This window comes from Chanos chanos, chromosome 10 (genome assembly GCF_902362185.1).
Source record: "Chanos chanos chromosome 10, fChaCha1.1, whole genome shotgun sequence".
Taxonomy (NCBI): domain Eukaryota; kingdom Metazoa; phylum Chordata; class Actinopteri; order Gonorynchiformes; family Chanidae; genus Chanos; species Chanos chanos.
Window position 1 is genome coordinate 24,340,312 of NC_044504.1, and position 21,973 is coordinate 24,362,284.

The 21,973-nt window shown below is 38.0% G+C and overlaps 2 protein-coding genes across 2 annotated transcripts; one reads left to right on the forward strand and one right to left on the reverse strand.

Annotated features, from left to right (window-relative positions):
- Positions 1–2,618: 2,618 nt before the first annotated feature.
- On the forward strand, positions 2,619–6,695 carry tescb (tescalcin b). The gene is made up of 8 exons (XM_030787088.1): positions 2,619–2,682; positions 3,888–3,957; positions 4,904–4,984; positions 5,516–5,655; positions 5,900–5,961; positions 6,104–6,211; positions 6,374–6,421; positions 6,648–6,695. Exons 1-8 carry the CDS (start codon positions 2,619–2,621, stop codon positions 6,693–6,695), a joined length of 621 nt encoding a protein of 206 aa, XP_030642948.1.
- Positions 6,696–13,469: 6,774 nt separating this feature from the next.
- m17 (IL-6 subfamily cytokine M17) lies at positions 13,470–15,547 on the reverse strand. Its single transcript, XM_030787510.1, has 3 exons — positions 15,520–15,547; positions 14,722–14,870; positions 13,470–13,934 (listed from the first exon to the last, which is right to left on the reverse strand). The coding sequence occupies exons 1-3, from the start codon at positions 15,545–15,547 to the stop codon at positions 13,470–13,472; spliced, it is 642 nt and encodes a 213-aa protein (XP_030643370.1).
- Between the last annotated feature and the right edge of the window lie 6,426 nt (positions 15,548–21,973).

A 21,973-nucleotide genomic window follows, 5' to 3' on the forward strand; every position in this document is an offset into this window, starting at 1 on the left:
CCAATGTGTGTGTGTATGTGTGTGTGTAAAGTCACAGATATTCGTGGATATCCGATCAGACTGGAAGTATAACTATAACACATAGCCTTCAGAAACAGCTACACCTACATACACAACCTGGAAACTCATGATGATTCCCAAGAGATGCTCTGTTATACATCCATATCTTTGGTGTGGTTCTACAAATGTCAGAACTTTTGGTGGAAGTTGGGGGTAAGATTCTTTAGTGTATTTACATGGTTGGTGTACTTCCTTTTTCAAGGAAAACCCATAAGGCAGCAGCTGATAAACTGTAGTGCTCAGTAGTTTGTGGTTCAAGATTCAAGAGATTTATTTGTCACATGCATAATTGTACATGTACAACAGCAGCGAAATGACACTGCAGCAACTCCGACAACTGTGCAAATGGCAAATGCAAAGCTATACATCAGTATAAAAATTAAATAAAGGAAAGAAAGAAAGAAAGAAGGAAAGGAAGAAAGAAAAACATGTAAAGCTACATAAAAGGAAAAGTGACATTATCAGTATAATAACAATAATATAAGCTGTATACAGGGAAATAAACAATTTGCAAGTGTATGAACAATTTGCATTGTAAAGGTGCTGCAGAAAGATGCAGTCTGCAAAGCAGGTGCAGGTGTAACAGTTTGCAATGTAAACATGCTGCAAAGAGATGCAGTGTGCAGAAAAGACGCAGGACGTGTGATATGTAGGTTTGTAAGTATTTATTAAGTGTTAAGCTGCTTTTCAGCCTCTCTGTCTTGGCCATGATGGAACGGAGACGCTTGCCAGAGCAAAGCCACTGAAACAGTTTATGGCTGGGGTAGTGAATGTCCTTAATGATCTTGTTTGCCCTGGACCCCTACACTGCCTGGTGTAGATGTCCTGGAGGCAAGGTAGTGCTGTCCTGGTGATGTGTTCAGCACACTGGATCACCCTGTGAAGAGCTTTCCTATCCAGAGTAGTGCAGTTGCCGTATCAGGTAGTGATGCTTCCAGAGAGCACAAACCCTACTGTGGCGCTGTAGAAGGATTTCTGCAGCACTGTGAATTTCCTCAGCAGTCTGAGGTGATACAGGCGCTGCCTTGCCCTCTTCACCTGGGGGCTGATGTAGTAAAAGGAATGTTGCTAAAAGGAATTGAACTTAATGTACTTTGGAATAGATTTGCCTGTCAGTGTTTGGTTTAGCTGAAAAGGAAAGAGGTCACAAAGGTTATTGATGAGGCTTAGTCAGTGTAGGGGGCAAATTCTAGTAGAAAATGATAAGAAATGGCAAGGACTACTGGACTATAGATGAATAAAAATATCTGCCTGTTAGACCCTCAAATGCCTTATTGCAGTTACAGCACTTTAAAAAAAAAAGTTGCTGACTGCAATGAAGAGCATATAAAGGTCTCAAAAGACAGGAACTAGTTTTTAATGGATCCTCTTGGTTCATGAACAATGTTTATATGTAAGTGTATGTATCCATATCTATATCTATCTATCTATCTATCTATCTATCTATCTATCTATCTATCTATCTATCTATCTATCTATCTATCTATCTATCTATCCATATATATATATATATATATATATATATATATATATATATATATATATATAAAACAAAATCAATTAAAATATATTTATCAAATTTACAAGTTTGCTGCCACCGCGTGGTGATTCTTCGACACTGACCAATCGCCAACAACCATACATTTTACTTTTTGTAACAAAAGTTAAAATGTGTTTGTACAATACAGGACGGTAGTTTGGGTAATTTCTGCCATGTCTAATTCAGTCACTTCCTGAAACATAGTTAAAACACTTTAAAAACTTTAAAAAATGTATTCATCAGGTTTTATGTCTCCTAATCGCGATCACAAGTTTAATCACAACTTTGTCAGAGTACAATGGGAAAACTATTTCGGAAAAACTACAAGGCTGTTATTACAAAACAGACTATTAAACGCTGGTCATCGTTACTAGTGTTGTGATGTAAACAGATGAAACAATAACTTTTAATATCATTAGAATTTTTAATTGCTGTAAAGAACTCCGAGATGACAGCGCTGTTAATGCCGACAGTTAGGTCTAACATTACTTGGATATTTGAAAAGTGAAAGTCGCAAAACATGTTTGTGAACCATTATTTTTAAAGGGGGAAGTTACAGCGTTTGGCTCATGTGTCCATTAATCAAATGTTACGACGTTCTTCGATTTTTGTGATGACCTGAAACTCTTTGAAAGTACATGAATTCGTTCAGGTTTGTAGAGAGTGAAGTTGTACGCGTCGGCTGCGCGATGTATAATGAATGAGCACATCAGAGACAGCTTCCGTCCCTATAACCAGTTTGAGTTGTTATCGTGAAAATGCGGAAACAGCCTTTTACAGACGACCGCATCATTAGCACATCGATAATAACGAATAGTTCACTGCAAAGAAATTGTTTTAATGCAAACGGCTACGGAGGATTATCAGGCAAATTCTCCTTTCCGCTGTCTTGCTTGAAGCGTTCCACTCACTAAGGACAACCGAAACAACTAGCGTTATTTTACCTAACAAGACTTGACAACAGGAGTTCGACCGGGGGGCGCGAAGCTGGACAGTGATCACACACATCATTCGTATAATGGGTGCGTTTCACTCCGTGTCTGATGACCACCCGTACCGAGATCTGGCTGCTAAGACCGGTTGTAAGTACGATTTCACGAACAACTTCAGTGTTGGCTAAATTCAACAATTAGTTGTCTTTGTCTCGAACTAACTTTAGTCTACGTATGAGGAAGCTCGGATGATATTTTCAGAATAACCCAAAATAAAACGATTGTGAGACAGATATATTCTGAGTAAATAAAGTTGAACCAACAAAGTCAGAGTTTCGGAGACAAGTGCAACACACACGCACAAACACATCCTCAACAGTTTCCTATATTACACTCACATAGCCTATGTTGTATGTTAGATTCGGGGGACCGTCCACTGACTTCCATTATTTAAAAAGGACAAAATACCTAACCATAATCTTGAGTCTTACCAAAAACACTTTAACACTTTAGTTTTACCACCACCACAACCACCACCAACAACGATATCCTTCATTAAAAAAAAAAAAGGTTCTGTGCATTTTTTTAATTTAGAGGGGACTATGATTTTGACCCTAGTTAGAGAAGGCCTCACCAGTACAATAATGTGGTTTTGGTAAAATGTCCACCTCACTTAGCAAATATAAATACACACACACACACACACACACACACACACAATGTTGTAATGTGTATTCACGGGAGCACTAGACTGAAGCAACAGAATAGTGTGCAGCTGTTACTCATGCATAATTGATATCTGAGGCAGTCTAAGTATATCTCAGGTAGCTTATGCAATATTCACAGGAATGGGCAGTTCTGCTGAAAAATTAATGAATCAGTTGCTTGATGGCTTTCAAAGATTAAAAAAGCAGATGTTTGTGTTTACCAGTCAAATGTCATTTACAGTGTGAAATTTTTTTTTCAAGAAAAAAATGCTCTAACTCTCAACTGTTAGAGTACAGGAATATTGTTGGGAATAGTTTCTTATGCAAATTTGGACTGTCTAACAACAGAGTTACCTGTTGCTTTCCCACCCAAGTTGTCTTTTAACTTGACTGCTGGTGAAAGCTGGAATGAATAGTGAGCATAGAAGACATATGGGAACACAACAATCGCAATTTGTTGACAGTAGCATAGCAGTGAACACTACAGGAGACAGTAAACTGTTGACTCCTGATTGCTGATATAATGCAATGCTTTTGCAACAACAATTTCGGAGAGAGATCCTGTGTTGTTTGTGTTTGTTTGCAGTGAGTGAGTGGTGTTTTATGACTACCATCTTGACTCCACCACTTTCCTAATTTGTCTTTCAGTTTCACTGGAACAGATTGGATCCCTTCACAATCGATTCAAGCAGCTCAGCCACAATGAGGATGTGCTTAAGTATGATCTAAGTTTTTTCTGTCTCGCCCATTTTATGGCCCGTCGTCCTTTTGACTTCTGTTCCCTCTTGCTTTAAATGATTTTCCTGACAACAGACAGGGAAGTTTTAGTGACAGTGTTGGCACCCAGGAATCCAGGTAGAAACCTCAAATGGCACTGTCGAAACTCGTGTATTCTTTGGAAACAAGGGCTTGCTGTGACAAGTTTTTCCAGGCCAGATCATTTCTGTAGGCAACATCTCAGTCAGTTGCTCAGCTAAAAGTCCATTGTTAAGATGAACAATGGTAAACAAAATAATACTGTGTATGATAATAATACAGCTAGGCCTCTGGAGAACTGTACTGTTTGTGCTCTTTTGTTTGCGTTCCCATGTACACACACACACACACACACACACGCGCGCATGCGCGCAGACGCGCACACACACGCACACAAACACATGCACACACACACACACACACATGCACACGCGCGCACATAAACATGCACACACACACACAAACGCACAAACATGGGCGCACATACACATGCACACACACACACGCACGTACGTACACACACATGCACGCACACATACACACACACACACACACACACAGACCACACACATATTTCATTCAGCTAGTGAAGATCCTAAGTTCTGACCCAGAGAGTTACTCTGTATATTAGACTCATGTGCGTTAGATTAGGGCTTGAACATTACTCTGTAGGAATGTGACCCGTTAAGAGGATGATAGTTTACTAGTTATGGGAGAAAAGAACAGCATTTGTTACAAAACGTGGTTTTGTCCATTTTGTATTTAGGTATTCTCTCTGCAGTTACTGCAAACTGCTTATGGCATATATCAACAAAGCTGACTTGGAATAACTGATATGTACTGATAAAACTGTACTGGTTGTACTTTGAATCAGAGAGTTTGAAGTGAATTGTGTGTTTCATTTGAAGGAGAGAAGACTTCAACTCAATCCCAGACCTGGCTTGCAACCCCATCCGAACTCAAATTATCAAGGCCTTCTTTGATAGAAGGTTTGTGATGCACTGATGTATTGAGAATAAGCATTAACGAGAAGTTAACTGATTCCACTCCAAATTTGTTCATTCTCTAATGGATTCCTTTGAGAGTCATCTGTGCTATACCCCTGCTGATTCACTTTGGACAATGGATCTAAGCATATAAAGGGATACCAACAGTGGTTGAGTGGGGGTCATACCAGACACGAAAATGTAAGATGTAGCTCTAGGCCCAAAACAAGGTCCAAACAAAGAATTTGATTATCATACTCCAAATCTGGTAATTACAAAAACTTAACCAACTATCTACTATTTTTGAAAAGTTTCATAGAGTAGTCTTCTGTTTTACAATGGTCATGTTGCACTTTTTTCTCTTATAATCAAAAAGTACCTGCAGTGAAACAACACTTCAGGATCAAATTAGGCCATATTTTTATTTAAAAGATGGCCTTTTCGTATGGTATTATACTTAACACTCTCTAAAAAACAGCACCAACAGCACCAAAGTTATTTTGTGTACATATTCTTAATCTTTTGTCCCCACAGAAACTTCCAAGGGAACGGCACAGGGTCTGTTCAGGAGATTGGTTTTGAAGAATTTCTGACTGTCATGTCGTACTTCAGACCCCCATCATCACGCATGACAGAGGAACAGCGGGAAGAAATGAGAAGAGCCAAACTACGCTGTGAGACACTTTTAGATTTACACTTTAAAAGTTTTAAATGTAAACGTGAATGAACAAATCCACGACAATGAAACAAAATCTGGACGTGTCAACATACATGATTCGATAATGTTCATGTGAAGGAGGTTATTTAAAATATTATTGTTGCAAAACTGAGCAGATACATGAAGGTTTATGCCCAACACATATCAGAAATAAGCTGACTGTAAGTTAAGTTTTCAACACTTCCCCTGTTTTTTGACAGTCCTGTTTAACATGCATGACACTGACAACGATGGTACCATAACACTGGAGGAATACAGACACGTAAGACAAATCTCAAACTCAGAATGAAGACCAGCATTAATTGAAAATATTAAATATGTCACTGAAATGTATTGTTTCATCATAATTCACTGGTCTTCATAAGCATTGATGTAACTGCGGACAATCCTTTTTTTTCCTGGAGGTGGTGGAGGAGCTTCTGTCTAGCAGTGGGACTCTTGGGAAAGAGACGGCCAAAGGAATCTCAGACGCTGCAATGCTGGAGGTGGCCAGTATCACCATGGGTCACATGGTACTGTATTCAATCAGTCAATCAGTCCACCAGTCAGTCAGTCAGTCAGTCGCTCAATAAATCAGTCATTGTAAATATATTAATATAATATATTGAGGGGAAACTCAAAAGTTTTCCAAAGTGATCAGATATCGTGCTTAATCTCTGTGTTTTTTTTTCCAGGAACCGGATGAATTCTATGAGGGGATCACCTTTGATCATTTTTTGAAGGTTTGTAACACAGTGAACTACCGTTTTCTATCTGATTTTATCTATCTGTTGTGCAAAGTCATGCATATCATGACTGTGACAAACTATTACAGTGTTAAATGATCTGTTTATTCCCCACATATGTTAATCCCTGGAAGATACTGTATGTATCTACTATGAGAATTTAAAGTGTCCCCACACTGTTGCCAGTATTGCTGTTGATTTGGGCTTTGTACCTTTTTTTCAGATTTTGAAGGAGATTGAGATTGACACAAAGATGCATATTCGTTTTTAATACATGGATACAACTGGTCTATGCAAATGAGAGCCTTCAACAACTGATCACCTTTGAAAGGCCCCAATCATTAAAGAAAAGTCCAGAACCAGCACGCTTTCACTGTTAAAATCTGCTTTTCTTTTGAAGGTTACATTGACTTTCCTTTGTAGTTCACAGTTAATTCTTGAGATTATTACTGCAGTACAACAGGAAACAAAAAAAAGAAAAAAAACCCAGATAGTACAAGCAGTTCAGAGACATATCATCCTGTGCATTCTTAGTTAAAGATTTGCACAACCCACTGTTTCAAGTGAGATAAACTCACAGATATCAGATTGGATCAGTTTATTTTTGATCTGAGACACTACAGAGGCTTAGAAGGCAGATGCATGGAAAAAGCAGATATCCAGCATTCCTTTCATCTGCACAGTTTACAATTTTGCTGAGGTTATCACATTATTTTGCAGGACTTTCAAGATCTACTGGTAAAGGTCTTTCTCTCTTAGAATGATTAATAACGAATACTAACTTCATTGAGTGAATAGTCTAAATCTTTCAGAGTATAATATGTAAAAGGCTTCTTGTCATGGTATATTGTTTTATACCAAAGTTTGCAAACTCAAAAAGAATACTGAAAGCATCACATCAGATTTTCACCTGTTGTTTTCCTCAGGGCCACTTTTTTGTCAAAACTGTGCCTAGAAATTTGGACTTAAGTTTATTTTTGGAGTCTGTACTCAGTCTCTGAGATGTTGACTTAAAGATATAAAAAGTAATGGAATTTGCACATTTGCACAAGAGGGTCTGTAAATAGTAATGTCATGTTAATAAGATGTGTTTATTAAGTAATTACACTGTAGCGCTAAAACAAGTTACGAAATACTAAAAACAAGTACATTACAAAAATAGGCTGGTATTTTATGACATATGTTTGATTCTCCCTAAAACTGACTGTGTGGTGGAACGTTCAGAGTTAGCTATGCACCCACCCATATATACTTCTACTGTACTGTATATTTCTGTTCTTCACTCTGTGTGGAATGTGTGATTTATGGATCTGCAATACTTATTTTCTAATTACTTTAAAGATTAAAGATTTAATGAACACAAAATGTTGTGTATGTTAATACTGTTACTCACTGTAGCGATGGAAAGGGAGGAAGTTTTGAAAAGGTTATCCAGATGTCCATTATTTGAACATCATTTAAGTATCTGAATTTCACACATGGCAAACTTTTAAACTTTCTTTCCCAACAGAAGTGTGTCTTCCTTTCCAACTCAGCTGTTCCACATATTAGTTCTATTATAGCAGCAGCAATACTGAGGCTAATCAAGGACTAGCTCATTAGTTGACTATTTTAATCTAGTTTGAGGACGCATGTTCTAGAAAAATCTCCATCACCTATATTTCAGAGTGTTGCTGGGTTTAAAGGCAACGCCTCTGAGAATTTACACCTTAGGGAATTTTCAGGCAGTCTAATGCTTAGAGAGCATGTGCCTTGTATAAAATGGCAAAAGCTATTTTCCTTGCAAAGCCTCAGACAGATGACAACTATGAGTAAACTGAGCTCGCTACTGTTTTACAGGGGGAATTTTGCCATCTTGTGGTCACTTTAAAAAATGCATTGATTCACCATTGTAAAGTTATAGGCAGGTTTAAGGCATAAATTTTTGGTTTATTTAAGTAGAATAGTACATCAGGAATAAATATGTCTTTTGAGTGGAGACATATTAAACAGATCATGTCCTCTGACTGGGAAATTCCAATACATTGCAACCCTCAATTCACTGACTTTGGCACTAGAAATGAAATCTGAATGATTGATCACTGAAAAATACAGAGAAGTACTGGAATATCTGTTGTTATGCTTCAGTCTTTGCCCCAGTTTTGTGTTTCAGACATAATCTGTTTTTTTTTTTCATTTAATGTATCAGTCCATTATAAACAGAGCAAGTGGTCTCTCTCAAAAGATACCTTCCTCTTAGCCCACAGTGTTTGTCATGGATACAGAGCAATAACTGTACTATCATCTAATCTGTGAACTCTCTGATCATTTTTGTAAAGCTACTCCATGCTTGGCTGTTAAAACATCTATACTTTTTAAATGATGGTAAGTAAAATAAATTCTTTTAATTTTTTAAGTTTTTGTACTTTGAGATTTCATGAAGCTGGCAGCCTGTGTTCACTGCTCTGACCTGCTATATCACGTTTTTTTTGTAACACAGCTATATTGGAAATCCCTAACAGTTGAGGTTTTTCCATCATAGGTGACACATTTTGAGAAATACTCTCTGGAAATATATTTCTCATACATAGAGACACAGATATACACACACACATACACACACGCACGCGCACACACACACACACACACACACACACACACACACACCTGGTTTCAGTGCATGCTGTGAAAGAGGAGGGGTTCTTCCTCACCTCATTTGACCTGCTGAGATGTGACACACATTAACTGCTTTTGTTTTCAGTTTACAGTAAGACTTTTTTTTTCTGGTTTTTAGTAAATGCCGCCAGTCCATGTAACGACTTTCTCTGTTTCAATTGTTCTGAGGCATGATAATGTGGTTGTTGTTAAAGATGTGCTCATCTCCTGGCTGAGAGGAAGATGTAAGCATAGCCTATATTCTGCTTTCTTTAAGCTGATCATTAACAACTTAAAACATGACTTACTTGATATATTCTCTTGTATTTGTATTAAATGCTCACAGCATAGGAGTCAAATAAAAACAAGCTGCAATGTCTTTTCTGAAAGCATGTGTTAAATGAATACTTGCAGAACAATAACAGAAAGGTTACACTCTAAGAGCAGTTAGCTAGAGCCAAAATGGGCTGCAGTTTCATATCCTGATAAAACATCATGCATATCTGTATTCTCTATGCTGGAAACAGAGGTATTAAGTTTGGGAACAGGAACTAGGCTGCATAACCTAGAGTGAATCCCAACTTCCATTTTTGCTGAAGCTTGTGACTGGGGTAAAGTGCATCAGATTTTCTTTTTCTTTTTTAAGCTATCATCTGTTTTGCCCTTCATTGAATTCTTGTACACCAGCAAAATATAGACAGTGTTGAATGAGTATAGACTGTCAATTATATAAGACTTTTAGTGGTTTATGAAGAGTTTTGATACTTACATAATCAACACTTATCAGAGTGCTTCGGGGAGCACTTAACCAAAGTGCCCACTCTTGTCTAACTCCAAAAAGATAGGTGTTAAAGGAAAGCAAAATAACTGGACTCTGTTCCACACAAGCAAATTTAAAAATCAAGCTTGAAAACCAGAAAACCAAAACTTTGGAAAATGAACCAAAACTTGGAAAAAACTTGAATATAATAGATTATATCTTTCTACTGTCAATATTAACTCTTTCTAAGGACCCACTCCTTAACCCCTTCATTTACTGGATTTGTCTCTGTATACACTGATTTTTCAATCCAGGCAACAGGAATTATTCCCAGGCCTTATTTGCATTTCCCTTTAAGCAGTATGAGACATGCAGGGCAGATTGTGGTGAACATCACAGTTAACACCATGAGGAATTTCTTATTGCATCTTCAACAGATTGACTTGTGTCGCTTATCCACTGCATGGTACCGATCCGACTCTACTCGCGTTTGTTGCTTTTCCATTAGGCAAATCTAGTACCTGTATCCGATACTATCTTTTGTACCTATTCCATCATGGTTCTAAGTGAGCTGAGTGGGTACCAAAATGTGACGTGAAACACTGCAGACTACTGACTGGTCGGAGAGTCCTAAGAGTTTCTAGGTGATGACTGTGTTTATTTCAGTCGCTAGTAAAACTAGCCTGTTAGCTACTGTTAACTCTGGGTTAGTATAAGTTATGAAGACAAAGGACGCTTTCAACCTCTTTTTGGAACAGCATTTTTTTAAAACATGAAAAAAGAAAGGGCTCTGCTAAGTACTAAGTCAAAACTTTGGTATGTGATGCTGCACAGGGAATGTTCATGCTGGAGCAGTGCTCTTACTGCATGCATTGCTAAATGCAATCCCTTGAGTGAAAAGAATGACAGTGTGCATCATTTGATAAAATGAAAGAAAAAAGAGCATTATAACACATTAAATATAAAAAAAACCCAATATATATATATATATATAAGTAATATAATAGAATAAGATGGCAAGGTAGCTAAGAAATAGAAATCAGTAAATGTGGATGGGAGACCACATCTAATAGCATAAGTCTGAGTTTGAGTCAAATTTGGAGGATGAGTTATGGACTTCTCAAAAAATGTGTTCTCTAATTTTGCAGTTTATAAACGCAAAACCCCTCTCCATTGATAAAATATCATATTTTCCAGCAAGAGCCTGAACAATGGAAAGAGATGTGGAACAAGAGCAGATCTTTGAGGGACTCCATATGCAATGATTTTTTCTTCGGAAATATGTTACTTAAACTGAAAGTAATCTTTCTCCCAGGAATGCCTGGGAGACATAGTGGTAAACGATGCCATACTGCATTGCTGAGGCTGTGAATCATAACATTAACACTTAATGGATTTAGCATCTCATTCATCACACTTCAGTGAAGTGTCTGCACTGGAGACAAATTTAAGATGCTATGGGCTCCTATGGACTCTGGTTGAGATACTTGCAAGATGGTGGGTTAAAAGCAGTGGTGGCTGACTTTATGTGTATAGAAGGATGCACACACTAATCTTCACCATTTGGACCGGTACATGGGTTATGCCTTAGATGGTTATAGCACAGAGGGGAGTTATGCTAGTACTGTGAATTGCCCATTCCAAACAAGGCTGACAAAGAGGAAAGCAACTTGTGATGTACATGTAATCTGATTACATTTTTTTTAGCAATTTAAATCTGTATCAGAAAGACCAACCTGGGCAGTATTCAGGAATTTTCCATGTAAGGGTCACTATACTGATTTTTGTAAAGCATCTAAGCAAATGGCCCACTGCAATTGAACACTTTATGACATGTAGCACTGACTCAGACATGCTATTACCAACACTATCTTTGATCTGGACAGAATGAGCAAGTGGAGAATTTCATTTGTCTAACAATCTTGCATCGCTGAGCTCCACCTACCACAGAAGAAGTGTGTTGGCTGAAATGAGACTGGTCAGGAAATTTTGTTCCACTGTGCTTGTACAACATATGTTGTGTTATTAATTTAGTTTGGAAATTATAAGGTACTTTGATAATGAAGTGGAATGAACTACAAATAGCTAAGAACTTTATTTAAGGACTCTTGTCGCCATCATTGGTAACTATCAAAGTTATTATTACAACAGTTTAAAAAAACCCTGTCTTTGTGAGCACAAAGCTTTTATTGTAGGGATTGTGTAATGTTGTTCTTCTCTATTTGCATTCAGCAGTATGATAGTATCTCTGAAAGTGATAATATGGCCATACTGTAAGGGTGGCTAAGGTTGAAGTCTTGTCCTGTTTTAGGACAGATCATCATATCTAGATCTCCCAGCATCAAAGATACTTCTGTCTGTCTGGTGCACTTTATGGTATTTCTGATTGAGCGTATGGTCGGACACAAGAGCACAGAACTCTATCTTACACAGTCCCATCAAAATGAAACCTACATCAGTATGTAAGCTCTGAACCTAAGGTGTGATACCAGACATTGGTTGGGCCAGTAACATGCTCATGACAGTCCAAAAAGTCTAACATGTCTGTGACTCCTCTAATCTGCCCCATTGTCCACATGGTAAATAATCTCCATTTAAAAGGTCTTTGTCATGGGTGGCATGATTGATAGTCTATTATGAACAGATACTTAAGAGAGCTGCCATAAATAGTATTGCAGAGCTCAAAATGTCATGGTTTGTGTTGCTGAAATAATACTCCAAATATACTTTTAATGCATTGGTACAAAGGCTTTTAATTTTTGCAGTCTGACAGACATCATACATGGTGTCGTGAACTGTGGTATGGAACATGAGATTTCAGCACTCTGGCCATCAGTGCATTTTCTTCACTGGAAGAGTGAAAAATAGACTAAGCCTCATGCATACATACTCATATCTTGTGACTGGGGAGACAGTCTGTCAGTTTGGTCAGAATCTTTCCTATCTGAAGTTGTGCTGTCCCTAAAGAATGCATCACAATGAGATGACGACAGTCTCTTTCACTTCCTGTTGGCTAAAAACAGTTTTGAGACAAGTGGGAGTTCGTGTCCGACATTAACACACAATGAAAGCCAATCTGGCCAGTGTGTCTATACACAGAAACCTTATATCCCAAATTCTAGGACAGCATCCTGTGTACCCACTGTCCTTCAGAAGTACAACTTTAAATAAGAACTATGTGAAACAAAAACAACACTTAGACTGTCCAGACAGCTGACATTCATAAGATATGCATGAAGATCAGTGCAATGAAGGAAAGGATAAAGAAGAAACGGAAACTTCTTTAGAATATTCAAATGTTATTCCATGACAGACTTCATAGGCCCTCCACGACTGCGACAGTTCTCATTTGAAATTATGTTCATTCATTAATGGGAATATATACTGTACAATAATATTTTACACTAAATTAATGTTAAAATGATACATTAAATTAAAATAAATATATTTCATACTATAAAAATACACCCAGTGTTTAAAATATAAAATGCAGTGCTGTGCAAAGTGCAAAAAGTATACACAAATAAATAAGAAATAAATACAGCGTACAAATAAAAAATATGTTTAACATAGACAACAAAGATCATATTCCACTGTTCCTCATATCAGTGGATTAAAATGCTAAAAATAAGAATGGTCCACAACCTTGTTTTAGTAGTTTTGTGACAATCTTGGAGTCCTGTGCATACACATTTTATCCTTATGTGTTCTCAGCTCTTGGGCTGTTTGCATTAGGAACTCCTTGAGCCTGGTGAGGACCACACAGCCATAGACCTTCTTTTGGAAATAATTGAGAGAAGGGGGAAGTCCAGTGGGCTTCGGTGGTTCAGGGATAGGCATGTTTGGCATGAGGATTTGTAAAAGACAGTTCACTTTGAATGACACGTGACCTGTTCTGTCCTGGACTTCAGTGAGCTCATTGAACAGGGAATGGGAAGGGATCTGCATTTCTGTCTGTTGTTCTGCCACCATTTTCAAGTGTGGTAAAAATTCTTTCAGACGAGTGTAAACATTCACCATCCGTTCAGAAGAGACCTGCCCAGAGATTGAAGATCCTGGAATGTTCTCCATGGCCATCTGACAGTAGAGCTCTGCAAAGTCACCCTGGCTTTTTTTCTGAAGGGAGTAAAAGGATTACACTAGTAAATTGATTATTCAAGAGATCATCTAAAAAAAACAACCTCACTCATCTAATAATTCACTCCACCGTATAAATTTGAAGTGAGATACATTATAAAGACCAAATTTATGCTTTAATTTAGAGAAATAAGGGGATACCACATAGCTTCCATGTCATCACTTTATGAAGTTATTTAACCTTTTTCTGGCTGTCCTCTATACTCATGTTTTACATTAGTACTACTCATGGGTTCAGGGTGAAGCTGAACGCTGTATATCTGTTGTTGTTCATGTTGCAGTCTTTAGCATCAGTTCAATCAACTTAATTAAATAAAATCTTCCTGCATAAACTTCTGATCAGTGATTTTTATGCAGTGTGTTAAGTTGACACACATTTCCATCTAAAAAGATCACAAGACATTGTTTGACTTTACAAGCAGAAAAAATTCACATTAAATAATGCACTAGACTGTCTGACACGACATATACAATGTAAAAGGTCACTACTGACCTCAAGTTGGCCCTGCAGCTTAAACAGGACCCATATCTGTATTGATCTTACATCTGTAGAACTATAGATATGCCTGATGGTCCTCATGTTTGAGAAAACACCTATGCACATATATTTAATTTGTGAATGGGAGGTGAGACCTAACTGGAACCTCTAACCACGTAACTCCCCACAGCGTTTTCACCATATTTGGGCTACGGCACACATACTGCAGGTTTGCACTGTCATGCCAAAGCAGGTCACAGTGTCTGAGGAGATGAGTATCAGACTTACATATGTTTCCAGAAGGGCCTCAGCATTTTTTAATGTGACTCTGGTGAGTTTCAGGCTTTTGCGAAGAGTTTTGCCACAGCTCTGTGAATCACATTGTTCTGCAGCTCCCAAGAACCCAATAGCAGTAAACAGGAGAACTGACAGGAGAGCTGGACAGAGGAGGATGACATTAAATTGTGATTATACACATGTTTTTAAATTAGACTCCAAAATTAGATTTGAAAAGTGGATGGTAATTGCATTCCACTTGTATATTTAGTTCCATTTGTATGTTTATCATCTTATATCTAAAGAATCATTATAGCTATAAATGTCTTATTAGCTTTTTTTCCAGAGTTCATAAGAATGAATGACAGCAGCAATATAATGTCCCTGTTAATGCATGTACACAAGTGTGCACCTGTGCACTCACCAATCTATGTACACTTATGTGACTATTTCCTTCTACTGTACTGCAATTTTGCATTTAGAATTTTTGATTTAGAGTTAAAAAATACAATTAAGAGAGTATTTGGAAGTAATATATAACATAGGTTTTACTTACTGGTTGCCAGCTGTGAACTTTTTGAATAAAAATACATGTTCCTAACATGACCATTCATTTTCAGTTCAGACACAGAGAAACATAGCACTAAAACTAGTCATGATCACGACCCTGAAACACTTTTTAAAGACTGAAACCACATGTGTGTCATCGGAGGAAATGACGTGGCCAACCTTGTGAGGCAACAAGATTTCCCAGAATTTTTTTTTCATGTGACATGTACGTAGTTTAATGCAAGAGTGGCCAAACCTCACCTCCACCCAAATTTTTGTTGCGAGCCATTTGATGGACAAGACTATAAACAACAATAATAGTATTTTTATATTACCTTTAAAATAGTCTACTAGCAACTTTTTGGGATTCAGGTACACTATCATTGCAACAACATACTTATTTAGTCAAGTCTACAGATAAATATGCTTAAGATGGACAATTCCCCTTCTTCAAATACATAGTCAAAGCAGCAAGGCTAGATTAGGGTCAGTAACATTAAAGTTCTCTAAGGGCTGTCATCCTTGCATTATATGCGATCACGGCCATTATTTGACCTCCTGTTGGAAGGCTGTTGACGTCTCATGGATCAAGAGTGCTTGTCTTGCTCTCAAACTCTCCATTTTAGTTTGACTACTTATCTGCAGATAGGCTGAGTTTCATGTCGTGCATAATTACTTCCTTTAAATATACAATTGTCAGCTTTTTCGTCATCATACTCCTAACAGATGACAACTCCCAGTAAAGGCAGTTCTGAAACCTCCTGATTGTCCTGCATGTCAATCTACCACACTGACTGGAAACTTCTGTTTTGCATCGATACATTTGTATGCCTAGGCCGTGTGTAGCACCACAATCTCTGTCAACAGAAATTTTACATATATGCTCCTTTTCCCTCTACTCATTTGGGGAATCTGCCAAACGCCTCAGTAACATACGAAAGGTGAATGCCCAGCCATTTACGAATTTGTTTACTGAGTAAAGCTCTGAAAGCACTACTTTGACTCTGGATGCCAGGCACACCCCCACTTCCCTGTTCACCCTCCTTGGGATGACTACCAGACCTTTCTTGCCAGCTCCATCCCTGACTTGGTCCCTGGTGAAATATTCCTCAAGAACTTCAGCCCTTGTTGTATCTTTGCTTACACAGCAGTTGTCCTAAGATGCGTGTCTCCTTACTCCCAGATTTTTCTGACTCCTAACTCCTTAAGTACACTTCTTCAACTCCATAATCTAACAACTCAAAGCCAGCAAGAAGTGAGATTCTCATGAAAACTGCAGGAAACCGTCTCACCACAGAACATATCAGCACAATGGAGTCTGAAGCATAGAAATGTGCACGAGGTGAGTGAGACACACTGGTATAATACCATCATTACCAATGCCCAGATTTAAGAATATATTGATATACATTACATATTGTACAAAATACAAAATATTTATACCTTACATGTTACTTCTTGTGATTGCAGTTTGACTCTGGTGGTCAAGGCCTCTCTATCAAGGCCTCTCTCTGCTGCAGGATTTTATTCTGAAAAGTTCTGAGCTTTGTAATAGATCTCTTGCCACATTGTTACTCCCTTCTTGTAGATTTGAAAGCACTGTTAGCTTCCTTGTATATATATTTGAGTGTACTTTCCCCTTACATCTATATAAATTTGTTGTGGCTAAAATAGGAAGACAGTGACTTCTGTTGACAATACATATTTTAGTCAGTTGCTGAGCGCACTGTATCATAGGACTTAATCAGAGCTTTGTCTAGACATGCTACCAGCTGTTTTAAAGGTTAATACAAAAATTGGAGTAGCAAGAAGAGAGAGTGAGAACTCTCAGGAAGGCTTAAGACACAGACCCATGCAGTGATATGCTTTACAATGTTTACATTATTTGAAGGCATAATTTTATTATAACATTTCCCAGAGTGAAATTTTGAAACACAAAAAAGATGTTTAATATAGTCATGTCAAGACAGGACTTGTCAGATATGCTAATGGTGCTGACTGCTTTCATCTCTGCATTGAATTTTCCATTTGACATCATTGTAACACAGACCACAAGATCTTTCTGATATAGTAAACTGGCCAACAAAAGTGACATGTATAAACATTAACTCAAACATAGCCCTTTTAACATACTTTCAGAAAACAAAAAAGAGCATTGTCACAAACATGTGTGGATTTCAGATTTACAAGTTCACTAACGTTAAAGTTACCAACTGGTTAAGAGGAGTTACTTAAGATAGTAGTGTGAATATAATTACTGATAGTACGCCCTGAATATAGATTAATACTTTATTGGGTTGTTTGGTCATGCGGACAATAACATCATTTTGGAGTTTTGAACTTTATTCATTGACACTCTTGCATTAAGGGGCACAGGAAGTTGTCATGTAATAGACGGCTGATTCACAGGAATTGGATTTCTCAACAGCTAACTTTCAGCAGTGGATACGTTATACAATAACCTCATCAAAGCGGAAAATATGTCCAAGTCGCTGAAGTCTTGTTCTTGGGAATTTCTGTCTTTGTCACTCTGCGTCACTCCAACACATATTTTTTTTAAAGCAAATTTAGTAAACAGTCATGACATAATATAATTACAGAGGTGATCAGAATAAACTTATGTCTGTATGTAAATATAAGGTTTACCAGTTTATGAACACTTTTAGCTGAAACTGGAAGCTCAGATAATAAATAAATTTGGCTTTGGACCTCAATATGTATGCAAGAAGTGGATTCAGTAAGTGATAAAACCTTTTCTATGAATGAAAATAGGAATACTTTGCAACATGTTATGCTTTACCAGATCAAAAGTTTCACTTTGCTCACTGTATGAATGCACCACACATATATTTTGGGGGCCAAGCAGCAAAGCTGTGTAGGCACCCATTGTATTTCTACCTTCTCTCCTTCCTCTTCTACGTCTTCTTCTTCTTCTGGTTAGCGTGTCCAGAACCGTATGGTAAAAAGTTGTGAAATTTGGCACACTGATTGGGGACAGTCCCCGACTCTTTTCACCAAGTTTCATGTCTGCAGCTCGAGCACTCTAGGACCACCAATGGGTCAAAGTTGGAGGTGTGTTTGTGCCTTTGAACCATATACCCAATTTTCAAAAATATGGAACCGTTGGGTTCCTTGGATCAAGCCAAGTTCAACGCACTCCATGATGATCAATTTTCGCCATGCTGGATTTTCCACCATATTGGACTTTATGAAAACGTTTTAAAATTTTCACAGGCTACACATTTTGTCCAATCTTCCCCAGAATTGACACAGATGATTTTTTGACCAACCCTCAAAAAAGTTATTCATTGGCTTTTCATTTTTCAAAAGTGTTCATCAGTCACAGCCAATTGAAATTGATGACGAACTCGCTAAAACGAAAATGAGCTCATATTTCAGCAATACTTTAATGTATCGACACCAAATTTGGTGGACTGACTAAGGACTCCGCCTAAAGGGAGTCAAGAAACAATTGCCCCATTTTACCACGTGGGGGCACTATAATAAGAAAAAAACGTATTTTTGCTCATTACTTCATATCTTTGGTCTAAAGTCATGATTTTCAATTGAAGTCATGCCTTTTTTGATCCTGAGGTCTGGACATGTTGCCATTTGCTGCCCTGCAATCGTATTCTGAGGCGAAGTTGCCATACAGGAAGTGAGGTCATAACTCAGTGACTGTTTGATGTATCAAAATCAGACTTGGCACATGGACTCGGGACCCTCCAAGGAAGCACAAAAATTCTGCTTCATTTGACCACTGGGGGGCGTTGCAATAAGGAAAAATGTGTTTTGACTAATAACTATTGATGTGTTTGCCTTAAATAACTGATTCACATGTCTGGTGATACTGTTGGAGGGACGAAGGCCAACTTGTCATGTCAGCCTACTTGATGCGGCCGCCATATTGGATTTTATCAAAATGTTTAAAAATATTTCACAGGCCACAAAGTTTGTCCAGTCTTCACCAAACTTGGCACAGCTGATCTTCAGACCAAACCTCACAAAAGTTGTTGTTGGCTTTTTGATTTGCGAAAGCATTCACCCATTACAGCCAATCAAAATCAACAGCAAACCCACCAAACAGGAAGTGAGGGCATATCTCAGCAAAGCTTTCATGTACTGACATAAAACTTGGTATATGGACTCGTGATGCCTTCCTGAAGATGTGCAAAAAACTATGTCATTTCACCACTGGGGGATGCTGCAATAAGCGAAAACAACTCATAAGTGTTGATGAGTTTAACTTAACAAAAGTGATTTTTGAGTCAGGTCGGTTGACATAAAACTTGCTATCAGTGCTTGCAGCCATGCTTTCAACATGATCAGATCAAGTTGCCATGGCGACTCTACCCTGCCAGACTGCTTGACCCCCCCATCGCTGCTTGTAGCTATATTTGTTGTTAGTTTTTCCCAAGAAAAACATGTGAAGATTGCATCACCTCCACTCTACTTACCAAAGCTTTAAAACTAGATGTCTGCACAAAAAAAGGACCGCCTTGAAGAAAAAAAAAGTGTGTGTGGTGGCCTGGAGAAACTGCTTACAAGTTGAAATTTTTGCACTCTTTTTGAACTACAGGCTGTCCATGACTTGTGATAGGGCTGTGGCAGAGACTCTGTTGTAAGTTGATTTTGTCATAATTCTGAAATCCCCTTATATTGTATGAATCACACATGAGGTCAGACAGCAAAACACACTGAAAGCAAAACTATAGCAAATATAGTAGCAAGCCACCCAATGTTATCATACAGCAGGGGGTGTGGTTGGTGTTAGATATTATGTCCAAACGTTATTACTCAAAAATAATTTATCAAGGACAAGTGGATGGCTGTCATAACTCCGTGTGGTACATCGTAAACTGAGGACAATCTGTGTTCATGTCAGCTTCGAGCTCTGAGACAATAGACGCATATGCAGAATTTTTTTATTTACAACAAGTAACAGGAACACAATGACAGTTTAAGAAACAAAAATGAAGACAAAAATTGAACTGATGAACATGAAACACAATGATATTAGAAGAGAGTATGGCTAAGACTCTCTGGGGAGATGAGTAGACTTCATAAACTAGACACTGAAACAAATGGGATACATGAACGCAGGGCATGCAGGTAGATGAAGAGACAACAGGTGTGATTGATGACTGACAATTGGGACAAGCAATTAGTAGTCTGGTGACACTGAACACTGGTAGGGTGAACGTGAGGGTGAGGGAGGTGATGTCCTGACAACTTAGATTTCCCCGAAAATATCCTCTCTGATTTTTTTTATCTTATTTCAAAATGAGGCCCAAATTCCAACATCAGCAGAGCTCTAAAAATGAGAGAAAGTTTTCCGACACCCAGTGTGCTCTATGGTCTGTACAGCTTGAACTATACCAAAGAGTTTGGTTTTGTCAGAGGTGGAACTAATGATGAAGCTGTCTGAAGGCAAAAAGAGAAGCCTTAACACAACAGTTTTGTGATTTGACACAGTCGTCATTCAACAGCAGCACTAGAGATGGTTTTGGCCACAAAACTTACGCCTTCCCTCACATTAGCATCAAATATGGCCTCCACTGTGAAAAGGTGGCATGACTTGCCACCCTTTATTTACCTAAATCATGTAACATAAATGTCATCTTTAGCTGACAGTGGAAGACCCTCAGTAATATGCTGATATCAGAGGCAAGGAATATAGAAGTATGACTGTACATTCAATCATTAGTTCACCCCTGAGTGCCATATATATTTAGATCCAAATGTTTCATAATTTCATCGATCTCTCCCTTGGCCTGAGGGCGCTGTTGTGAGTTTTCTGTCAAGTATGTAAAAAATGAGCCATACGGGAACTTGTCAGCAATTCACTATTAAAGCTAGACCAAACCTGGTATAGTTGCCACTACAAGGGCAGGTACTTTCCACAAAGGCCACTCAACCACAAATTCTTTGAGCACACACTGGGATAAAAGAAACCAGGAAATGTCACTTTGTGACATGTTGATGCAGAATTCTCTTGTATTTGATGTTTGTAGCACTTGTGTCTGGGCCACCAAGACAGGTGAGACCCTTGTTTTTGTGCATGGCTTCTTTAGTATACGCACTCTTCCTAAGCATTAATGTTCATTTCTGAGAACTGAAATTGTAAACAAACCTGGTCTATATCTCACCTTCAGGGGAGATTTTTCTTAACCTCTTAACCAAGCAGGAAATGCACGGCTTGTATGTTGAGGAAACTCCCTAGTGTTTCAGAGTAAATGTATCTTTCTCATAACTGAGACAGACAGATTCACAAGAAGCGTGTTTACAAGCTCACCTAAAGCAAGACCTCTTTCATGTGGTCATTCATTCTCCCCCGTTACACTATGCAGCAAAATGCTTTGATGTGCTGCAATAGTAAAGTAAGGGTAAAGAGCATAAACACAACACTTAATAAATATCATAATTCTTGTAAAAACCTTACTTTTAGTGATAAAACATATCTAAATCACTCGAAAGAGTAAGAATAATAACATATATACCTCTATCCTGTCACTGTAACCTTTTCTCTTTATCATTTGGCAAAAGGGATGTGACAGTTGCAGACTTTGAAAAAGACACTGATATAGCAGTTAAGATCATGCACTGATGATAAAATCACAACATCCTGCTGTCCACTGAGTCATCTAAATGACATGCCACAAAAGCCCCAAATCTTGAAAATTGGAAAGTCATGACATCAAATAAAGATGATAAA

Bases quoted from the DNA above. Each gene is read 5' to 3' on its own strand.
- tescb (XM_030787088.1), top strand. From the start codon at position 2,619: ATGGGTGCGTTTCACTCCGTGTCTGATGACCACCCGTACCGAGATCTG. The intron at 5,962-6,103 runs GTAAGACAAATC...TTTTTCCTGGAG, and splicing joins CACTGGAGGAATACAGACAC to GTGGTGGAGGAGCTTCTGTC. The intron at 6,212-6,373 runs GTACTGTATTCA...TTTTTTTTCCAG, and splicing joins GTATCACCATGGGTCACATG to GAACCGGATGAATTCTATGA.
- m17 (XM_030787510.1), bottom strand. From the start codon at position 15,547: ATGGCTCGCAACAAAAATTTGGGTGGAG. The intron at 14,871-15,519 runs GTGAGGTTTGGC...TCCTCTGTCCAG, and splicing joins CAACAAAAATTTGGGTGGAG to CTCTCCTGTCAGTTCTCCTG. The intron at 13,935-14,721 runs GTAAGTCTGATA...TACTCCCTTCAG, and splicing joins AGGCCCTTCTGGAAACATAT to AAAAAAAGCCAGGGTGACTT.